The sequence below is a fragment of the Dermochelys coriacea genome, chromosome 16 (genome assembly GCF_009764565.3).
Source record: "Dermochelys coriacea isolate rDerCor1 chromosome 16, rDerCor1.pri.v4, whole genome shotgun sequence".
Classification (NCBI taxonomy): domain Eukaryota; kingdom Metazoa; phylum Chordata; order Testudines; family Dermochelyidae; genus Dermochelys; species Dermochelys coriacea.
Window position 1 is genome coordinate 5,805,855 of NC_050083.1, and position 23,384 is coordinate 5,829,238.

The 23,384-nt window shown below is 50.5% G+C and overlaps 1 protein-coding gene across 1 annotated transcript in view; it reads left to right on the forward strand.

The window, feature by feature from the left end:
* Positions 1 to 1,035: 1,035 nt before the first annotated feature.
* UAP1L1 (UDP-N-acetylglucosamine pyrophosphorylase 1 like 1) overlaps positions 1,036 to 23,384 on the forward strand; it is a 46,131-nt gene continuing 23,782 nt past the window's right edge. The window contains exons 1-2 of the mRNA XM_038375019.2: positions 1,036 to 1,407; positions 18,680 to 18,884. Coding sequence (XP_038230947.1) covers positions 1,119 to 1,407; positions 18,680 to 18,884 — 494 coding nt within the window. The 5' untranslated portion in view covers positions 1,036 to 1,118. The remainder of the gene's footprint in view (positions 1,408 to 18,679; positions 18,885 to 23,384) is intronic.

A 23,384-nucleotide genomic window follows, 5' to 3' on the forward strand; every position in this document is an offset into this window, starting at 1 on the left:
ATACCATTCAGTCAATGAGGAAAGCAGTTAAGACAACCCTGTGAACTATATGCAGACGGGTCGCACAGATGCAAACTGACAAGGAATTCTTATAGGGCTTAATTTTGCTCCCATGTCAGTCAGTGTCAAAACCCCCATTGACGTGAATGGGTCAGCCCTTTAAACACCAAAATCGTATGATCATGAGCAACCTTTTTAGGTTTCAGAGTAGCAGCCGCGTTAGTCTGCATTCGCAAAAAGAAAAGGAGTACTTGTGGCACCTTAGATTTGTTAGTCAATTTGTTAGTCTCTAAGGTGCCACAAGTACTCCTTTTCTTTTTGCGAACCTTTTTAGGGTGGCACATTGACCTGAAGGCAGCTCAGTTCATCCTTTCAGACAAACAATACATTTCACACTGGCTACAGTGGTTCTCAACCAGGGGTACGCAGAGGTCTTCCAGGGGGTACATGAACTCACCTAGATATTTGCCTAGTTTTACATACACAGCACTAGTGAAGTCAGTACAAACTCAAATTTCATACAGACAGTGAATTGTTTATACTGGGCTACAGACTATACACTGAAAGGTAAGTACAATGTTTATATGCCAATGGATTTATTTTAGAATTCTGGGGTAAAAATGGGACAGTCAGCAATTGTTCAGTAGCAGTGGGGCTGTGACACTTGCCTATTTTTATGTCTGATTTTGTAAGCAAGGAGTTTTTAAGTGAGGTGACACTTGGGGGTCCGCAAGACAGATCAGACCCCTGAAAGGGGCACAGCAGTCTGGTGAGGTTGAGAACCTGTGGGCTACCCCCTGCCTTTAACGGCACAGCCCGGGGAGGGAGCGCTGAGATGGACCAAGCAGCCAGAGAACAGACACCGCTCTCGCCCCGTTTGTGGTAGCTTCCACCCCCTCTGCCCCTCCTTCTCCTGGGGTCCCCCCACTCCTCTGGCAGCCCGTCTTCCCCTGTCCCAGCCCCATCTCCTGCAACCGGCCCCAGGTTTGCTCCTCCCCCGTTCTCCCCTCCAGCCGGCCCCGCCCCGGCCCGGATCAGGAAGCGGGGGCCGGGGCCCGAGCGCGCTCGCAGAGCAGCAGGGGCTGGAGCCGGCTGCCGGGGCGCGTCCCGAGCCGGGCATGGCGCCGCCGGAGGAGACCCGAGCGCGGCTGGAGCGGGCCGGCCAGTCCCACCTGCTGCGCTTCTGGGCCGAGCTGGGGCCGGGCGAGCGCGCCGCGCTGCTGGCGGCCCTGGCGCTGCCGGGGGCGGGGGAGCTGGGCGAGCACTGCCGGCGGGCGGCGGAGGCTGGCGCTCGGGAGCCGGGGCCCCTGGAGCGCTCGGGCCGCCGGATGGAGCCCGTCCCTGCCGAGCTCCTGGGCAGCGTCCGCCGCAGCGAGCCGGCCACGCTGGCACAATGGGAAGCGGAAGGTGGGTGAGCCCGCGGGGCCCCGGGGCGAGGGTCCTGCCTGCAGACGGTCACCCCCGAGCTTTGCACGGGCCGGTTCGCCTGGGACCCTCATTCCTCCTCCGGGGGGCCCCCGTTCCCGCAGGGGCGCCCCCCTCGTCCCCGTGATGCTCCCCCGTGTCTCACGCCTATTACCTTCCCCTGGGCTCAGCCGCGTGCCCAGAGCTCGGCTACGGCTGGGGCCGCTGCGGCTGCTGGGTCCGGGTCCGGTCCGGGTCCTTCCCCTCCCTCTGGGTCTGGTTACTCGCAGCCGCAGCTCCCCTGAATCCCGCTGGGTGTTATGCACAGGGGCCCCTGTCACTGACCCCCCCTGTTGCAGAGGGGAAGGTGAAATCTCTCCCTAACAGAAGGTTGGGCAGCATTAGGGAAGGGATAGAAACTATATTGCCTCTATATAAATCCAGGGTGTGCCCGCATCTTGCATACTGCGTGCAGATGTGGTCACCCCGTCTATTTAAAAAAAAAAAAGCTCCAGAAAAGGGCAACAAAAATGATGAGGGGGATGAGGGGAACGGCTTTTGTATGAGGGGAGATTAATAAGACTGGAACTTTTCAGCTTGGAAAAGTGACCACCAAGGGGGGATATGTTTGAGGACTATAAAATCATGACAGGTTTGGAGAAAGTGTGTAAGGAAGTGCTATTTACTCCTTCTTATAACACAAGAACTAGGGGTCCCTGGCAAAAGAAATTAACAGGCAACAGGTTTAAAATGAACAAAAGGACCCCCAACCTCTCCTGCACCCCAACTCCCTGCCCTGAGCACCGTGCTGTACACCTCCTGCACCCTAATCCCCTGCCCTGAGCCCCTGTCACACCCTAATCCACCGAGCCCCCGCCACACCCTGCACCCCTCCTGCACCCCAATCCCTGCCCTGAGCCCCGCCACACCCTAAGACCCCTGCCACACCCTGCACCCCTCCTGAATCCCAATCCCCTGCCCTGAGCCCCCTCCTGCACCCTTTCACCCCTCCTGCACCCCCACTCCCTGCCCTGAGAACCCCAACCCCTTGCCCTGAGCACCCGCTGCACCCCTTCACCCCTCCTGCACCCCAACCCCCTGCCCTGAGCCCCCACCACACCCCTTCACCTCTCCTGCACACCAAACTCCTGCCCTGAGCCCCTGTCGCACCCTAATTCCCTGCACTGAGCCCCCTGCCACACCCCACACCCCTCCTGCACCCCAACCCCCTGCCCTGAGCCTCCTGCTGCACCCCGCACTCCTCCAGCACCCCTGCCCTGAGCCCCACTGCACCCCTTCACCCCTCCTGCACCCCAACCCCTGCCCGGAGCCCCTGCCGCACCCCGCAGCCCTCCTGCACCCCAACCCCTACCCTGAGCCCCCTGCCGCACCCCTCCTGCACCCCAATCCCTGCCCTGAGCCCCCTGCCACACCCCACCTGCACTCCAACCCCCTGCCCTGAGCCCCTTCCTGCACGCAATTTCCCCACCCAGATATGGCCCTCTGGCCAAAAGGTTTGCCTACCCCTGCCCTAGAGTAATTGTTTCGGGCTAAGTTCCCTCTAAGCAGCTCAACTACCTTTTAAGCCCTGCTTGGGGCTGCGTCGGGGAGAGATGTCTCTGCCTAGGGCGGATCTGCCGCATCGGCGGAGAGGCATCCCTCCCTTGGCCCAGCCCAGCCGGAGCTGCCGCAGCCTCTCCCCCAGCCCCGAGCTGCTGCGGCAAAAGAGGGCTGGGGGGAGTCCTATCTCCCACCGGAGTCCTGAGGCAGCCTGCACCCCAAACCCCTCATCCTTGGCCGCACCTCAGAACCTGCACCCCCCTGCACCCTAACCCTCTGCCCTAGCCCTGAACCCCCTCCTGCACCCAAGAACAGGATCTCTCATCCCCGGCCCCACCCCAGAGCCTTCACCCGTAGCCAGAGCCCTCACCCCCTGCACCCAACCCTCTGGCCCAGTCCTGAGTCCCCTCCTGCACCCTGAACCTCTCATCCCCAGCCCCACCCCAGAGCCCACACCTCCAGCCAGAGCCCTTCCAACCGCTCCCCGCACCCTAACCCTCTGCCCCAGCCCTGAGCCCCCTCCCACACTCCAAACCCCTCGGCTCCGCCCCCACCACATGACTTTTGTTATGTGCCCCAATATGAAGATGATGTGTCACACATCACCTCCATATTGGTGCACATAACAAAATTCATTCCACACATGGACGTAAAAAATTAAGGGAGCACTGCAGGCTGTGTGCAGACTTGGGTAGACGTCGGTTACGCTTGGGTCACATTGAGCAGGGCTGGATTAACCTTTTGTGGGCCTGATGCCAAACCTATTTGTGGGCCCCCACGGGGCGATGGGGCACAACGTGGCGGGGGCAGCCTCGCTCCACCCAGCCCCGTGCGAGGGCACTGTTTATAAACCAGCCAGAGCAAGGCCTGGGCACTGGACTGCCGCGGGAGAGGAGCCAGACCCAGCTGTGTGGATGGGTTAGACAGGTCCACCATTGTAAACCTGGTACCGACAATGAGAAGGTTTGCTTTGAAACCAGAGGCTAAAAACTTAGTTTTAAAAACTGCCTAGAGTCTAACTGTGACCTGCTGGTTGTATAAATACGTGAAATGGGCTGGCTTTGGCCATGGGCCTGGTATTTGACACCCCTGGTCTAGATCTAGCTCTTGTGATGATCAGTCTTCCCTATTCATGAGCCTGCCTTTTTGGTTCACAGTTGTGTTGTTCTTGTGGCTTGCAGCTGGTGTGGAAGGTTGTGTTTGTGGAGAAAGAGACACTCATGCAGCCAGGGAGAGCTCTGAGGATCGGCATAGAGCTCTGGACTCTGCTTTCAGTGGGGAGTTGTCAGGGTTCCCTCCCCCTCTGAACTCTAGGGTACAGACGTGGAGACCCGCATGAAAGACCCCCTAAGCTTATTTCTACCAGCTTAGGTTAAAAACTCCCCAGGCACAAATTCTCCGTTGTACCTTGGGTTTAAGTAATGCTGCCACCACCAAGTGATTTAACAAAGAACCAGGGAAAAGGACCACTTGGAGTTCCTCTTCCCCCAGCAGTCCCCCCAAGCCCTTATACTCCCTTTCCTGGGGAGGCTTGAGAATAGTATCCTAACCAATTGGTTACAAAATAGTCAAAGACCCAAACCCCTGGGTCTTGGAACAATGGAAAAATCTGTCAGGTTCTTAAAAGAAGGATTTTATTTAAAGAAAAGGTAAAAGAATCACCTCTGTAAAATCAGGATGGGTTTACAGGGTAATAAGATTCAAAACACAGAGGATTCCCCTCTAGGCAAAACTTTAAAGTTACCAAAAAACCAAGATAAACCTCCCTCCTAACAAAGGGAAAATTCACAAGTTGAAAACAAAAGGTAATCTAACGCACCTTGCCTGATTTACTTACTCTTTTTGTAATATTAGAGACTTGTACAGAATGGTTTATAGGAGAAGGAGTGGTTTTTTTTTTTTTGACCTGATGCTTCTTTACTTTCCCCAGAGAACACACCAACAAACCCTCTCCCCTGCATTTGAAAGTATCTTCTTTCCCCATTGGTCAGGTGCCAACCAGGTTATTTGAGCTTCTTAACCCCTTAGAGGTAAGGAGGAATTCTAGGCTACCCTTAGCTGTATGGTTATGACAGGAGCTGATGCAAAGAACAGGACCATGGTCATGTGTTCAGAGTGGCTTATGTTGCCACCTAGGTGGGCTGCCATATTTTGTACCAGTGGGAGCTTTTTCAGGGCATTCAATGTCATGTCTAGCTATGAGACACAAAACTGAGCTTGGATATCACACGTGTGTGGAGCATTGTGGCAAGCCCTGTGTCTTAGAGGGTGGAGTGAAGTCTTCTGGTCGTATGGAGGTGGGAGTGCGCAGTTTCTGCTGCTGTGACTCTCCGAGGGCTCGGTAGCATTGAGGAATCCCCAAATCCACCTCCCAAGATTGCAGGGTAGCTCAATAATTTGAGGTCAGGTAGCTCTGATAGCAAAGGATCTTACAGAACAGTTTTCCAAAGTGTGGGGCGTGCCACCCTGGGGTTGGTGATGAAGGACTAGCTACAGGGGGGCCACACAGAGCAGCGGCTGTGCAATTTTCCCCATGGTGGGCGAGGAGGGGATTGTGATTGGTTTCATTCTCTTGAAAGTGCGGGGTGGAGGGATAGTTCAGCTTTCAAAACTTTGGGAAATGTTTTTCTAGAGGGAGGTGAGCTCTTCAGAGGGCTTTCTTCTTCCAGCCAGTATCCGAGCAGTCTTGCCTGACCAGCTGCTCTTCGTCTGGGAGCTGTTTTGCCAGATAACTGTGACAATCTCTGTGGGTGGTGAGATGGGAGAGGGCATGCTGGGTACATCTATACTGCAAAAAAAAACCCAAAAAACATGGCATCAAGTTTCAGAGCCTGAGTCTAGAGACCTGGGCTCTTGGGGCTCTCACTACAACACTAAAAATAGTAGTTTTCAGAGTAGCAGCCATGTTAGTTCGTGTTCGCAAAAAGAAAAGGAGTACTTGTGGCACCTTAGAGACTAACAAATTTATTAGAGCATAAGCTTTCGTGAGCTACAGCTCACTTCGTCGGATGAAGTGAGCTGTAGCTCACGAAAGCTTATGCTCTAATAAAAATAGTAGTGTAGATGTTTCTGCTTGGGCTGGAGCTCAGGCTTTGAGACCCGGCGAGGGGGTGCGTCTCAGAGCTCAAACGGGAAGTTCTACACGACTATTTTTGTGCCCCCGTAATGCATGACCCAAGAGACCCAAGTCTACAGACCCAAGTCTGTAGACTCCAGCTTTGAGAGTTGCTGCTGTGGTGGTTTGTTTTTTTGAAGTGTAGATGTATCCTTTAGACCTAGCATATTCTCAGGGAGTCACTGCAGGGGTTGGCAAGTGCTTCCAGTCATTGTCTTCTGGATTGGGTAGAATCCTTTGTAAGTTAACTTGGGAATCTGGGGGGAAGGGGGGTATGAATTCTTGGGGGAAGATCATGGTGATAGTTTCTTTTAGCCTAGAGAGAGAGTCTTGATTTCCACCTGAAGTCAGGAGTGATCTGACCAGAGGAAGGTGATGTGTTTCAAAGAATTACATGCCCCCTTCCCCCTCTTGTAAATTCTGGAAGATTGCTATTTGTCTCAGGCCTTGTAAACTCCTCTTCCTTCTTATTTTTACAAAATCTAAATGTTGGGCCTAAATTTATTGACGGGTTCTCTTTTGTTAAGGGATCCAATCTGCTGCTCTGTAGGGTTCGTGTGAGTGTTGTGCCCCGCTGCTCAGCTCTGTTGTGCAGCATCCAGGGGTTTTGCTTTCTTCTCCCCCCACTGAGCGCTGTTGTAATTGTCGGTGCAGATTGTTTGGCAGAAATGATCAGTCCGTTTTTCCTGCAGGATCTATTTCTGTGTTCACTTTATATGCAAAAAGAGACTCACAGCAATATTTAATTGGTAATTGGGGGGTAATTATGGACCAACACTGCCTTTTTGCTGGGCTTTTTGTATGCTACAGAAAACAGATCAGAGCACATGGCACATTTTTCAATTGCCTGCAGGAATCAGCATTCAAATTAATGATTTGTCATGAGCATTATCTGTGTCAGGGATCGGCAACCTTTGGCGCGCAGCCTGCCAGAGAAGGCCCCTGGCTGCTAGGGCGAGTTTGTTTACCTGCTGCGTCCGCAGGTTCGGCCGATCGTAGCTCCCACTGGCTGCGGTTCGCCGTCCCAGGCCAATGGGGGTGGGAAGGGAGGCCAGCACATCCCTCAGCCCACACTGCTTCCTGCAGCCCTGATCTATGTATTTGTAATCAAGAAGTGGGACCGGATCTATGATTTTGATCATTTTGCTTAAAATCCTAAAAGCACAAAGCTTAAATATTATTTGTATTTGTATTCCAGTAGTTCCCACAGTAGTTCTAGCAACTGTACATCCACTCACAGAGGACCCCGTAGTCCTTATTCTTACAAGCTTTCAATACAAGAAGATTGCTGCTACACCCCAGTAATAAAGGCCACGTGTTTGTACAGCACCTCTTACACTGAAGGATCCAGAATGCTTTGCACGCTGTTGGCCCAATCCTGCGCCTATTGAAGTCAATGGCAAAACTTCCAATGACTTCAAGGGGAGCAGGATAACACCTTGTGCTGCTTCAGTACCCGTTAGAATGCAGCCACCTGGTTCATAGAACCCTAGAATATCAGGGTTGGAAGATACCTCAGGGGGTCATTTAGTCCAACCCCCTGCTCAAAGCAGGACCAACCCCAACTAAATTATTCCAGCCAGAGCTTTGTTAAGCCGGGCCTTAAAAACCTCTAAGCAGTGATGAGTTGCCAAAATCTTAACAACCGGTTCCCTATAAAAAGTTCTGATTTAAGGGATGTGCCAAGAGGTGGAGAGGGCGGGGGTGTAGTGGCAGGGAAGAGATTGCACAGAGGCAAAAGGGGCTCATTGCAGGCGGTGCAGTGGCAGGGAGGGAGTGGCACAAGGGAGAAGTGGGCAGGAGGGGGTTGTTGCAAGGGGCTGGCAGGCAGGGGTGTGTATGTGCCGGGGTTGTTGCAGGGGGGTGAAGGTGGCAGGGAGGGGTTTGCGTAAGGGAGGAGTGGGCAGGAGGGAGATGGCAGGCGGGGGAAGGGGGTGACTGTGGCTGGCTGGGGGGGGTATGCTGGGTGGAGGTTGCCCAGAGGCAAAAGTGGCAGGACAGGGTGAGTTGTTGGGGCGGGGGCGTACAGGGGAGAAGGTAGCTGGTCGGTGGGTGTTGGAGGAGGTGGTACTGGCTCGGGGAGGGGTGCCCGGGTTGCTCCCACATACACCATTCCCCAGGCCAGGGACTGGACCTGCCAACTCCCTGGCACTCCGCGGGCCCGTGCGGTTCCCTGCGGCCTGGCTAGGTACCTTGCTGGCAGAGTAGACACCCAGCTTCTCCGCCCAAAGAGCAGAGCGCAGCTGCGCTTTCTTCCCCGTGCCACGGGCCCAGCCGGGCTCCCTGCCGCCCCTGGGCTCTCGGCGTCAGTGCAGACAGCCCCCCCGCGCCCGAGTCGGGCTCCCCCCGCCGTCCCCGGGCTCTCGGCAGCAGCAGCCGCCACTGAGAGCCCGGGGCGGCGGGGAGCTCGGCTCGGCTCGCGGCACGGGGAAGAAGGCGCAGCTACTAGCGCTAGACCCTCCCCTTCCCCGCTCCGCTGCCGGCTTCTCGCCAGGGAGAGGGACTGGCTGTGCCACAGACGGCCGCTCTGGAGCTGGGAGGCAGGGAGCACTGGCAGCCTTGTGTTCCGCTGTTAAAAAAAATTTGGGGAGCATGGCTTTTGGGCTGCCTAGTGGTTGCACCAGCCCTGCCTGACAGACCCTCCCGGAACTCCCACGCCTACCCAACCTCCCCATTCCCCGTCCCCTGACTGCCCCACCAGAACCTCCGCCCCCTGCAACCGCTCCCTGCCCCTTATCCATCCCCTCCTCCCAGCCCTGGCCCGGCCCCCTTACCATGCTGCTCAGGGCAGCGTGTACGGATGCCGCGCGGCCCGCTGGAGCTCGCAACCCCACCCCAAAGCGGCAGGAGCTGCCGACCTGCCCAGGAGCCGTCTAGAGCGCTGGCGCCGGCAGCGCGGCACGCTGAGGCTCTGCGAGAGGGGGGAAGGCAGGGGAGGAGCCTCCATGGTCGGGATCTCAGGGAGCCGTAACAATTTTCAACAACCGGTTCTAAAACTGGTTGAAAATTTAACTACTGGTTTGTGCGAACCGGCTCCAGCTCACCACTGCCTCTAAGGATGGAGATTCCACCACCTCCCTAGGTAACCCATTTCAGTGCTTCACCACCCTCCTAGTGAAATAGTGTTTCCTAATATCCAACCTAGACCTCCCCCACTGCAACTTGAGACCATTGCTCCTTGTTCTGTCATCTGCTACCACTGAGAACAGTCTAGATTCATCCTCTTTGGAACCCCCTTCAGGTAGTTGAAGGCTGCTATCAAATCCCCCCTCACTCTTCTCTTCTGCAGACTAAATAAGCCCAGTTCCCTCAGCTTCTCCTCACAAGTTATGTGCCTTAAACCCTAATAATTTTCGTTGCCCTTCGCTGGACTCTCTCCAATTTGTCCACATTCTTTCTGTAGTGGGGGGCCCAAAACTGGACGCAGTACTCCAGATGTGGCCTTACCAGTGCCGAACAGAGGGGAATAATCACTTCCCTCCATCTGCTGGCAATGCTCCTACTAATGCAGCCCAATATGCCATTAGCCTTCTTGGCAACAAGGGCACATTGCTGACTCATATCCAGCTTCTCATCCACTGTCCATTATGCGTCAGCAACACCATTTTGCAGCGTTTTTAGGAGAGAAGCAAAGAATACCTTGGTTGTTATTTTTGGGTATTACTGTAGTGCCTGTGAGCCCTAGTCATGGAGCAGGACCCCACTGTGCTAGGTGCTGTACAGACCCAGAACAAGATGGTCCCTGCCGCATTGAGCTGACGGTCTGAGTATAAGACAAGAGATTGTTTCCATGTGCACCCCCATCTTATCCAAGAGACAACATTGATCGATGATGGAAGGAATTTGTGAAGGCAAAATGTAAATACTTGAGCTGGGATTGAACCCGCTGCTGGGGCTAAATGTGCTGCTTCTCTACTCGGAGGTGCTATCTTAGGAACCTTCTTGCATAGAATAATCCCGCCTAGGTGTGCGAATGTACAGATCAGTTTTGCTAATGGTTTAGATTAGCTGATGTTCAGTCCAAGGCACTATGGGAGCAGGGGCGGAACACTCCAGATACAGCCTTTTCCTGCCTCAAATGCTCATTGAACTTGCCTAGTTTGATGCCAGCTCCCGAGTGAAAGGAAATATGCTTCTTTATGCACTGCTGTTCCCTTAGTTCCTCTTCTCACTCTGGTATCATTAAGATAGACCCATGCAGCAAGCTGTGCCACCATATGTGCCAGACGCTCGCTCACATCAAAAAGAGAGTAATCGCTGCTAGAGGAAAAGAATGTCGAGAGCCAATTAGATGTGCACAGGGAGTTTTTTACCTATATTTGATAAATATATGTCCATTTTATTTAACATCCCTGTTAGGATATACCTGAGAGAGTTTCTTACACTGTTGTTTTATGGCATTTGTTCGGTCATTGCACGGACATCCCTTTAGCGTTTTGGCACTGACATTTGCAGCCCACCTTTGCCTTGCACTGAGGCTCCAAACCTGAGTCCATCTGCTATTGTTTTTTAATTTGTTTGCAGATAATTAGGCTGACAAATCCAGCCAATTTCTTAAACACAAGAGTGCTAACAGATGGTGTGACAAATGTTAATCACTAGGGGTGCTCTCTGCTTAGGGACGTTACCATGCACCATTTGTTTGTCTTGCAGTAATCAAGCCTTATGCTTTATCTTGTTCCCTCCGGAAGAGTGATGGACAAAACTCAATGAACTGGCCACTCTAGGGCCTTTGCCTTTCTGATCATCACTGCACCAGCATTGCAAGGCCTTGTCCATACACACACAAATTGTGGTGCTTTAACTATACTGGTATAGTTAAGTGGTACACACATACCCATCCCCCAGTGTGGATATAGTTATTCTGGTATAAAGATACTTATACCAGTATAGTTTATTCCTGTAAAGGAAGGAAGAAAAATTATATTGCTGTAAGGCATCTTTCCATGGGTATAACTGCATCCACACAAGGGCTTGTAGCAATTAATTATTTTGGCTAACTACCGAAATAGTTAAATTGGTATAAAAACTGAGTGTAGACCAGGCCTAAGAGTCTACCTCCAATTTCTGGGAATGATCTCCCTTCCCCCACAGACTCTGTTTTCAATGCTGACCTCTTTGTCCATTTTTAAGCCATCACAACACCCCACGTGGCCACACACTATTTCATGATTTTTGCCTGCAATTGAACCTGATCCACTTGCTTCTAGAACTGTGCTTAGCAGAGTCCAGTGTTGATTGTCATGCTGTCTGAAGTGGCTCATGACCATGAGTGCCTGTCTCAGGACAGACTATCAAAAGCAGGGCGGACACCCCACACTAGTGGTGTGTTTTATAATTAGATTTCACCACACCAACACCAAATGTGAACTCCTGGATCACTAAACCAGTGTTACCATGCAGTCCCAGGCAGTCCCCTTAGACTCTCCAGTCTATCTTGCCACCCTGACAAGTTGGACTCAGTGATACATGGTCACTTATACCAAAAATCACAAATATTCCAGGTTACTCCCAGTCCCAAAGACCAGTCACTCATTCAGGTAGAGCCATATTCTAGATCTCCCACCAAAGATGATGCTGGCAGCCAATTTTATAGTAAACTAACTATAGGTTTATTAGCTAAGAAAAAGAAATTAGAGTTATTGAGAGCTTAAAGCAGGTAAAATATATGTACAGGTGAGTCACAGTCTCTAATTCCGGTTTCCCAAAGGTCTTTTCAGGGTACCCAGATTGTCTCTGCTTTGCATCTGGTATCCACCTCTAAGAGTCCAAACAGTCCAGAGATACAGGATCTTTCCCTGAATCCATGCTTATAGCTTCTTCTCACAGAAAACAAGCTGGCAGGGTCACCAGCCAGATGGGCTCTTTCTTTGATTGGTGGAGAGAGAAGAGTCTTAGATTTCTGGTCATCACACAATGATCATTTGCCCTCAAATGTGCACGAATTAGCATTTCTCTGCTAAAGTTCTTCATCTGCATTACACAAGTTTTCTTTCTCATTTCATGGGTTATTTAGTTACAGAGGTATACAAAATGTAAATGTTTGCCATTACATTATAACAGGATACAGATAAGTGAGATCAATTCATGTAACATCCCATTAGTTTTCATGAAGTTTAAACACCAAATACACTCTTATGCAATTAATAATGACTTTAATCTATACTAATAACAAGTGAATTGGCCTTGGGCTTTGGCATGAGCTGGCACCTGGTCTGCCAGCATCACAGTGGCTGCACAGTATTTCATGAGTTTTGCCTGCAATTAAAGCTGATCAGCTTGTGTCTAGAGTTTTGCACTAGTCAGTATCACATCTCTTCCTTTCTGAGAGGAACATAAGTTTAAGTAAAAGAGCCTCCAGTTCTAGAGGAGATTAGGGGAGAATGAACACATGCACGCTACTCCTGCACTCAGAGCTAAAAATCCCCAAAACAGGAACCTTATTTGCGTAGCTCATCTGTTCTTTCACTTGATTCCAGCCTTCGTTTTGCTGAGCTTAGCCTTGCATACTGTTGTACAGAGCACGCAGTCCGAAAGAGCACAGCTAGCAATACTTCAGCACGCAATGGGCGGATGGGAGACATGCGTGTGAAAGAGAGAAGGCAGGCCAGCTGAGAGCAGAATAAGGACTTTTAATTTTAAGACCTGAGTGTTTCTTTGCATTTATGTCGGGCTCTAACAGCATCAGTGAATTCTTACACACCCACCTCCACTCAGGTTGGAAACTCCTTTTTACACATTGGCAACCCTAGGCACTTGCCTACTGAAAGACAAGCGAGGATAAATAATCACTGGAATAACTTACCAAGGGTTGTGGTGGATTCTCCATCACTGGCCATTTTTAAACCAAGATGGGCTCTTTTCCTAAAACATAAGCTGTAGTTCAAACAGGAGTTAATTCAGCAAAATCCTGTGGTCTGTGTTTCACAGACTATATGAGCACAATGGCCCTTCCAGCCCTGAAATCTGGGAAAGTCGTTCACTGTGGCTCAGAGGAGTCCTTGTGGCACCTTAGAAACTAACAAATTTATTTGGGCATAAACTTTTGTGGGCTAGAACTCACTTCATCAGATGCATCATCAGGTTCTAGCCCATGAAAGCTTATGCCCAAATAAATTTGTTAGTCTCTAAGGCCTGGTCTACAGTACGCAGTTATTTCGGAATTAGCCGAGTTACCTCAAAATAAAACTGATTCCGTCCACACAACCAAACTAGTTTTTTGATTTAAAGGGCTCTTTACTCCGATTTCTTACTTCACCTCGGCAAGTGGAGTAGCGCTAAAATTGAGATTGCAGTTCCGGGTCACAGGTACTGTGGACGCAATTCAAAGATATTGGCTTCTGGGAGCTATCCCAGAATGCTCCCTTGTGACCGCTCTGGACAACACTCTGACCTCCGATGCACTAGCCAGGTAGGCAATAAAAGCCCCGGGAACTTTTGAATTTCCTCTTTGGTCACCATCAGCACAGTTCCCCATCACAGGTGACCATGCAGAGTCCACCATCTCAAGAGACCAGGCAGTCCCGGATTCACAGACAAGCTCTAGCATGGTCCAGATAGGAGGTACTGGATCTCATTGCATGTTGGGGAGACGAATCTGTTGTGGCAGAACTACGTTCCAAAAAAGGAACACAAATACGTATGCTAAAGTCTCCAGGACCATGATGGAAAGAGGCTACTCTAGGGACACGGAACAGTGTTGTACAAAAATCAAGGAGCTCGGGCAAGCGTACCAAAAAGCCATGGAGGCGAACGGGCGCTCTGGGTGACAGCCCCATACATGTCGCTTCTACCGTGAGTTGCATGCAATTATGGGGGGTGACGCCACCACCATCCCACCACTGTCCGTGGACACCTGCAAGGGGGGAGTAGCACAGAGCGAGGAGGATGAGTTATTGGAGAACGAAGAGGAGGAGGAGGACAGTGCACAGGCGGCAAGTGGGGAATCTGTTTCCCCCCTAGCCAGGAACTAGTCTTAACACTGGAGCCAATAGCCTCCCACTACTCCCAAAGCATGCTCCCGGACCATGACCCTGGAGAAGGCACTTCTGGTGAGTGAAAGCTTGATCAGAGCCATGCGGTGGAGGGTGGGGGGAAACCCAGCTGTGCAGGGCTGTTCGCGTTTAGTTTAAAGGGCTCATCCCTGCTCACAGCCTCATCGGAGCCCAACGGTGTGTGTGGGGGGGGGCAGGGAGGGTGTTGTGTGAAGCGATCATCCCAGAGAGCCCGCAGGCTGCCTGCAAGCTGAATTCTGTTGCCTGGCCGCTGCCTGCAAGTTGAATTCTGTTGTCTGGCTGCATGTGATGGCTTATTCACACCAAAGTGGCAGGCACTTCAGTATAGGAGGCAAAATGAGACCTTGTACAGAAAGAACATGTGCTGTGTACTATGAATTGCCTGTTTCACTGAGAAACAGTGTCCCCTTTGTTCTCTAAAATGTATCTTTTAAAATACTACCCTCCCTCTTTCTCCTCCCATAGCAGTTGCAAATGTTTCAACATGGCCCCGCTCTACTCCGTCCCAGAGGCTGGTCCAGATTAGAAGGCGAAAAAAACGAACTTGGGACATGTTTGCCAAGCTCACGCAGTCCTCCCACACTGATAGGGCCCAGTTGAATGCATGGAGGCAAATAATTGCGGAGTCACGTAAAGCATTAAATTAACACAAAGAGAGGAGGGACGCACGCGATGAGAGCAGGCAGGATGCTATGATCAAGCTCATGGGGGAGCAAACTGACATGCTCCACTGTATGGTGGATCTAATGCGCGAAAGTCAGCAAGACCACAGACTGCCGCTGCAGCCCCTGAATAACCACCCTCCCTCCTCCCCAAGTTCCATATCCTCCTCACCCAAGACCACGGGCGGAGAGGCTACGGGGACCCATACAGTCAACCCCAGAGGATTGCACAAGCAGCAGAAAGCTGGCATATCCTAAATTTTGATATGGTTTCTGGACTTGTCCTTCCCTCCTCCTCCACCTCCCTAACCCAACCCCCCCACCCCATCTACCTTCTGATTTCTCTCAATGTTTTGTGCAACAAATAATAAAGAATGGTTTTTAAATAATTATGACTTTATTTCCTTTAAAATATATATATTTTAATATATATATGGGGGGGGCAGGTAACTTTAAGAGAAACAAACACAACTCTCACACTGTACCCTAACCAGTCAAGAAACTGGCTTTCAAAGCTTCTCAGATGTGCAGCGAGCCCTGCTGCGCTCTTCTAATAGCCCTGTTGTCCGGCTTTGCGAAACTGGCTGCCAGGCGAGTTTCCTCAACCTCCCACCCCACCATAAACGTCTCCCCCTTACTCTCACAGATATTATGGAGCACACAACAAGCAGCAATTACAATTGGAATATTGGTTGTGCTGAGATCTAACCGAGTCAGTAAACTGCGCCAGCGCACTTTCAAATGGCCAAACACACATTCTGCACTTGCTCAGCCTATAGTTGAACTGCTTGCTCCTTACTACTGGCCAGGGTGCCTGTGCACGACTTCATGAGCCATGGCATTAAGGGGTAGGCTGGGTCCCCGAGGATAACTATAGGCATTTCAACATCCCCAACAGTAATTTTCTGGTCTGGGAAGTAAGTCCCTTCCTGCAACTGTTCAAACAGACCAGAGTTCCTGAAGATGTGAGCGTCATGCACCTTTCCCAGCCATCCCACGTTGATGTTGGTGAAATGTCCCTTGTGATCCAACAGTGCTTGCAGCACCATGGAAAAGTACCCCTTGCGGTTTATGTACTGGCTGCCCCGGTGTTCCAGGGCCAAGCTAGGAATATGCGTTCCGTCTATCACCCCGCCACAGTTAGGGAACCCCAGCGCATTAAAGCCATCCACAATGGTCTGCACATTTCCCAGAGTCACTACCCTTGATAGCAGCTGGTCAATGATTGCGTTGGCTACTTGCAGCACAGCAGATTTGCCCACTCCAAATTGATTCCCGACTGACCGGTAGCTGTCGGGCATTGCAAGCTTCCACAGGGCTATGGCAACTTGCTTCTCAACTGTGAGGGCTCCTCTCATTTTGGTGTCTTTGTGCTTCAGGGCAGGGGACAGCAAGTCACAAAGTTCCATGAAAGTGGCCCTACACATATGAAAGTTTCTCAGCCACTGGGAATCATCCCATACCTGCAACACTATGTGGTCCCACCAGTCTGTGCTTGTTTCCTGGGCCCAAAATCAGCATTCCACAGCATGAACCTGGCCCAACGCCATCATGATCTCCCAATCGCTACATGCCATGCTTCTAAAAATGTCTGTGTCACTCTCCTCATCAGTATAGTAATCGCGCTGTCGTCGCTTCCTCGCCCGGTTTTGCAGGTACTGCACATACTGCTGGATAATGCACCAGGTGTTTACAATGGTCAAAACTGCAGTGGAGATCTGATCAGGCTCCATGGCTATGGCACCTGCATGGGTAATCCTGGAAAAAGGGCGCGAAATGTAGGAGAGCAGAGCGGCAGCGGAAGCTGTGTTGTTCGGTTCATGGTAGCCGAACCACAGCTTAAAATGGTTGTCTTCTGTAGCTTTCACAGAGGTGGGAGCCCAGGACAGACAACACGGAGAAGCTCAGAAGCATGGCAATAGCGGGAGAGTAGAGTTGGCGGCGGAAGCTGTGCTGTTCGGTTCACGGTAGCCAAACAATGGCTGAAAATGGTTGTCTTCTGTGGCTTTCACGGAGGTGGGAGCCCAGCACAGACAACATGGAGAAGCTCGGAAGCGTGGCAATAGCGGGAGAGCAGAGTTGGCGGTGGAAGCTGGGCTGCTCGGTTCATGATGGCCGATCAGAGCTGAGTTGGAGAGGTGGATTCACAGTAGCAGGAGAGCAGCGGTGCACCATCTGCTGAAAGCAGTATGGCGTCTACATGCCAAAAAGGTGCAAAACGATTGTCTGCCATAGTGTTTCTGACAACACGCACCCAGAAACACCCACAAGAATGTTTTTGCCCCATCATGCACTGGGAGCTTAACCAAGAATTCCAATGGGCGGCGGGGACTGCGGGAACTATGGGATAGCTACCCACAGTGCAGCGCTCCAAAATTCGATGCTAGCCTTGGTACTGTGGACTCAATCTGCCAAATTCACGAGCTTTAGTGGAGACACAGAAGACCGAATGTATAAAATAGCTTCCGAAAATTCTAATAGAATAATTTTGTACTGTAGACGTACCTTAGGTGCCACAAGGACTCCTCGTTGTGTTTGCTGATACAGACTAACACGGCTACCACTCTGAAACCTGTAGCTCAGAGTGGAAGTGGGGGAGAGAACTGCTCAGAGAGTGGCCTTGAAGGAAAAAGCTGCGAGAAGATGAAAGTGGGTAGCAGCAAGGAGGGATCCATAAGAGGGGGAGCAAATGCATTTGGAGGCCTGCTGAGCATTGTAAAAAGGCGCCATCATTCGCATTTTCTGCTCCAGTGGGGATATGGGTTTTCTTAACTTCAGTACTATCCCATTCGGAGTTTAATGTCTCGTAAATGCTCAGTGATTGGACCTTATTATGGGTTGTTGTAAAGTTTTTGCCTAATTGCGGGATGGAAAGATGATCTGTGTGCCGAGATGTTTTCTCTCTCCATTGGGGTGGTGTCTCTTTAACTGCAGTGTGCTGAGCAGTGACACCATGGTATGCAATTACAGTGTTGTGTAATTAGCTTTCTTAAGTGCTATTGTTTTGCCAGTAGTAGATATTTTGGAAGTGATAATATCCCGCCTCTGCCTGAATATATCACCAGGGTGGATCTGAGCCTCCTAACCATGGACAAACAAAGAACTGGCAGCAAACAAAGGACTGATGCTGACATCAAACTTTAGCCAATGGGCCCCATGCATCCTTCATGTACAGTAATGCCACTGACACCAGTGAAGGGTTTGGTCCATTGCTTTTACTGTTGGAAGCTGAATCTTTGCTTTGTGTTGTGATGCTGGGCCAAGGTGAGATCATGTCAAGACAGCCACAGGCCTTTTTCTTCTGATCGTGAATTTGGAGAGCTGGTTGCTTTTCTTCAGGTTTAAAGTGGTCAGGGAAAAAAAATGGCTCCTTATTCAGTTTGTCTATTCGCTGTGTGGAGGAGTCAAAAGCAAGATGTTACTCTTTGTAACCTTGCAGAGCTGATAGAGCACAGCAATACGCTGGGCTTTACCCCTTTCTCCTGCAGATTTCAGCGTTTGCCACAAGGGGGCACCTTGCAATTGATTCATAGTGGGTGTTGCCCATTTGTGGTAACTTGCAAACCGTACCCCAAGAATAAAAGCGCTTTACCATCATCATACCAATGTCAGCACTAATTAGAGGTTCATGCTTTAGGATCAGGAGGTCAAAGGTTCAATCCAGGCCGTTAGCGACCCACCAAGGGGTGTGGTGTTACACGTAACCTTTGAGAACTTGCTTAATTTCTCGGTGCCTCAATTTCCTGACCTAAAAAATGGGGAGAATGGTCCATCTCTATCACACGGAAAAGCTTCATTCTTGTCTATACAGCACTGAGCTCCTGTGCCCCTGCAGAGGTACACAGAGCCCTCGTTCTTTTTGTTTGCTGATCTGTCCATTTCCTTTTCCTTGTTTTCTCTCGTGGGACCTCTGTCCCAAGCAGGTTTCCGTCAGATCTCACAGAACAAAGTGGCAGTGCTGCTCCTGGCTGGAGGGCAAGGAACCCGCCTGGGCGTGGCCTATCCCAAGGGGATGTACAGCGTGGGGCTGCCCAGTGGTAAGACCCTGTATCAGATCCAGGCAGAAAGAATCCGCAAACTGGAGCAGCTTGCCAGCAAGAAATACAGCACCACGTGTACCATCCCATGGTAGGTAACATGATATTGAGTATACATGGTACAGGTGCCATTAGAATACAGTAACTCCTAGAGCAGGGGTGGGCAAACTACGGCCTGCAAACTGCATCCGGCCCTCCAGACATTTTAATCCGGTCCTCCAGCTCCCTCTGGGGAGCAGGGTCCAGGGCTTGCCCTGCTCCGATGCTCCTGGAAGCAGTGGCTTGTTTCTCCTCCGGCTCCTACATGTAGGGGCAGCCAGGGGACTCCGCACGCTGCTCCCGCCCCAAGCACCACCCCTGCAGCTCCCATTGGCCAGGAAACACGGCCAATGGGAGATGCAGGGGCAGCGCCTGCAGACGGGCCAGCATGCAGAGCAGCCTGGCTGCACCTCCACATAGGAGCTGGAGGGGGGACATGCTGCTGCTGCTTCTGGGAGCTGCTTGAGGTAAGTGCTGCCAGGAGCCTGCACCCCTGACCCCCTCCCACGCCCCAGCCTCCTGCCCCAACCATGATACCCCTTCTGCCCTTGAACCCCTCGGTTGCTGCCCAGAGAACCCTCCTGTACCCCCAACCAGTTATTCCCAGCCCCACCCCAGAGCCCGCACCCCCAGCTGGAGCCATCACCCCCTCCCTCATCCCAACCCCCAATTTTGTGAGCATTGATGGCCTTCCATACAATTTCCATACCCAGATGTGGCCCTCGGGCCAAAAAGTTTAGGGACAGTCCTTCCAATGTCTATAAACAAGACAGACAAAGGATGGGAGGGGGAATGGTGGCACAGAGAAGGGAAGTGATTTGCCCAAGCTCACCTAGCACGTTACTTGCAGACCTGGTGCTGTATCCACTGAACCATGCTGCCTTTTCAACCACAATCTGACTGTCTAGGTTCTTATATATTCCCCTTCACTGTGGTACCGGAGTGTCTATCTCAGACCCTTCATAGCCATACCCCAGGCATACTGAGAGCTGGTAGGACACGAATGCTTCTTGCCTTCCTTTGATGCCTGCTTAAGGATGGGCAAATCCTATTGCACAGTTTTCGATACCTAGCACTCATCCTATTACTGTGTCGGTAAATGACACCTCCGTCTGTCCCAGGGTAAGTGCCCGTTGACCTCCATTTCTTGCTTTCACTCCAACAAGGAAATCCTGAACAGCAATTCTTAAAATCGCTCTTCTATTTTTAGCTCCTCCTGGGGCTATCCAGGTGCCGGTAGGAATCCAGCTGTGCCCCTGGGAGCAGGGGGCACATTGTACCATAATTCACCTCAGGCCTGACACATTTATTGCCCCAACTCACTGTTGTCATAATTTGTATCTAAAAGGTGTCCTGTAAGGTATCCTATGCAAATTTGGGACATGCTGGTCACTAATATTATTGTGTGATGTATGTATGGGTGGTCTATAAAGAATTATTATAGATGTGTGCTGGAAGTATGTTCTTAAAATATGTTTGACAAACAGTATATAAACTCAGCCTGTCTTTGACAAAGGAATGCTGTTTCACCAGCTTGACTGTGTCTCCAATGTAAATTGATCAAGGCAAAGACAGAAACAATGGAAGTACATTTACATATAAGGTAAACCAAGCCATCAAACTAGCAAATGGGGGTAGATAACCACTTAACAATCACGAGGAGGGATGGAGGTCGCACCCCCACGAAGCCTGCCTGGCTCTTGAAACAGAGACAATGGCTTTTGGGAAATATAAGCAGAAACAGAAAGCCATTTGGGCATCCATCACCTGAGAGACATGAGGCCAGAGCACTTGAAATCTGAGAAAGGTGGCTCCTTCAGCCAATGAGATTGAGGTCTCTGGGAACTAACTATAGGTGAGAATGCTGCTTAACAAAGCTTATAACTTGCCAAAGTTAAGTTTTAGTCTGTAGAAAGTGTGTTTGGCTTGTCACCTTTCATATCTCTTTCACTCGTACTTGAAATCACTGGCACCTATGGCCGTTGTTAGTAAACTTTATTCTTGTTTTATCACAAAACTATCTCAGTCCTGTTTTAGTGAAGTGAGGGTCTTCAGCTAACCAGCTCACGTGTGCCCTCTCCTTTCAGAGGTAGCAAACTTCCATGAGTGTCCGCTGAGAAGGACTGACCGCGGCATACAGACATATCTGGGGAGCTCGGGAATTGGGGTTCACTGATTGTTATAGCAAGGCCAGTTTGGACTGGCAGAGTCCTGAAGGGTTTGCTGGCAAGACATACACACTGGATGTGTTGGACAGGAGACATGTAGTTTAGCAGCAGCAATGCTCATTCTTGCTGAAGCTGAGTGACAACACGGTGACTCCCAGTTTGAGGTGACCCGAGCAAATTGTCGCACAAACGTGAAAAGAGCAGCCCTAAATAGGACACTGCCAAAGATGGGAGCCTTGAAATGCCACCTACTTTAAAGGAGGTTTATTTACAACGGGACTCGTGATCCCATGGCTGCCACTGGCTTATTTCCTTTTCCAAAACCTCAAGGTTTCAAAACAGTTTAAATGTGCAACTCGCAAAAAGATAATTGTGTTGGTGGGCGGGTGTGGGAGAGAAGGAGAGAGAGCACGGACTGTGCAATTCTTGGAACAAGTTGTTGTTAGCAATTTGTCCTTAAAATAAAAGCAGGGTTCTTGTAAATGTCACCTCCCTGCCTGGTCACAGGCAAAGCAGAGGCACAAAAACATCCTTGAGCCGTAATCCAGGTGCTGCTTGTAAGTAGTTGCCTAAACACAATGTTGTGGTCGCTTGCTCTGGTGTAGAGCTAATGCCCTATTAGTGGAAGTATCTCTTACACGGTGTGTATGTGACCGGATTTGTGAGCGCTTGCGGCTCCAGCACCTCTGGAAATCAGGCCCATTATTTTTAGACTGTAAAATCTAAGTTGATCGCATTTGGCATTTGCCTGGTGCTCTGTCGTTACAAAGGAGATCATTGGAAAATGCAGCGGACCAAACCCGGAAGCCAGTTTATGCTGCAGTCAGGGAGAAGTAAGCCCCACGTACGTATGGACATTGGGCTCACCAGTGCTGGGATGGCTGGTCTGCTATGCAGGAAGGAGACCCCCAGTAGGCCTATAGTAATGGGAGTTGCAGAGCTGCCTACGGGGGAACTCATGAAAATGAGCACTCAGCATCCTTGTATTAAGGAAGAAAAGAAAATTAAAAGGAGGGAGAAATAATGGAGCGGGAGGAGAAAGAAGGCGAGAGAGGAATAAAGAAACTGCGATGGGGGGAACCCACACACAGCTGTGAGGTTGGAAAATATTGCTATATTTCTCTGGCAGAGAAAGAAAAGGAGTACTTGTGGCACCTTAGAGACTAACAAATTTATTAGAGCATAAGCTTTCGTGAGCTACAGCTCACTTCATCGGATGCATTTGGTGGAAAAAACAGAGGAGAGATTTATATACACACACACAGAGAACATGAAACAGTGGGTTTATCATACACACTGTAAGGAGAGTGATCACTTAAGATAAGCCATCACCCACAGCAGGGGGGGGAAAGGAGGAAAACCTTCCATGGTGACAAGCAGGTAGGCTAATTCCAGCAGTTAACAAGAATATCAGAGGAACAGTGGGGGGTGGGGTGGGGTGGGGGGGAGAAATACCATGGGGAAATAGTTTTACTTTGTGTAATGACTCATCCATTCCCAGTCTCTATTCAAGCCTAAGTTAATTGTATCCAGTTTGCAAATTAATTCCAATTCAGCAGTCTCTCGTTGGAGTCTGTTTTTGAAGCTTTTTTGTTGAAGTATAGCCACTCTTAGGTCTGTGATCGAGTGACCAGAGAGATTGAAGTGTTCTCCAACTGGTTTTTGAATGTTATAATTCTTGACGTCTGATTTGTGTCCATTCATTCTTTTACGTAGAGACTGTCCAGTTTGGCCAATGTACATGGCAGAGGGGCATTGCTGGCACATGATGGCATATATCACATTGGTAGATGCGCAGGTGAACGAGCCTCTGATAGTGTGGCTGGTGTGATTAGGCCCTATGATGGTATCCCCTGAATAGATATGTGGACAGAGTTGGCAACGGGCTTTGTTGCAAGGATAGGTTCCTGGGTTAGTGGTTCTGTTGTGTGGTGTGTGGTTGCTGGTGAGTATTTGCTTCAGATTGGGGGGCTGTCTGTAAGCAAGGACTGGTCTATCTCCCAAGATCTGAGAGAGCGATGGCTCGTCCTGACCCATAACTATTTCACATTTGGTGACAATGTATACCTTCAAATCAGCGGCACTGCGATGGGTACCCGCATGGCCCCACAGTATGCCAACATTTTTATGGCTGACTTAGAACAACGCTTCCTCAGCTCTCGTCCCCTAATGCCCCTACTCTACTTGCGCTACATTGATGACATCTTCATCATCTGGACCCATGGAAAAGAAGCTCTTGAGGAATTCCACCATGATTTCAACAATTTCCATCCCACCATCAACCTCAGCCTGGACCAGTCCACACAAGAGATCCACTTCCTGGACACTACGGTGCTAATAAGCGATGGTCACATAAACACCACCCTATATCGGAAACCTACTGA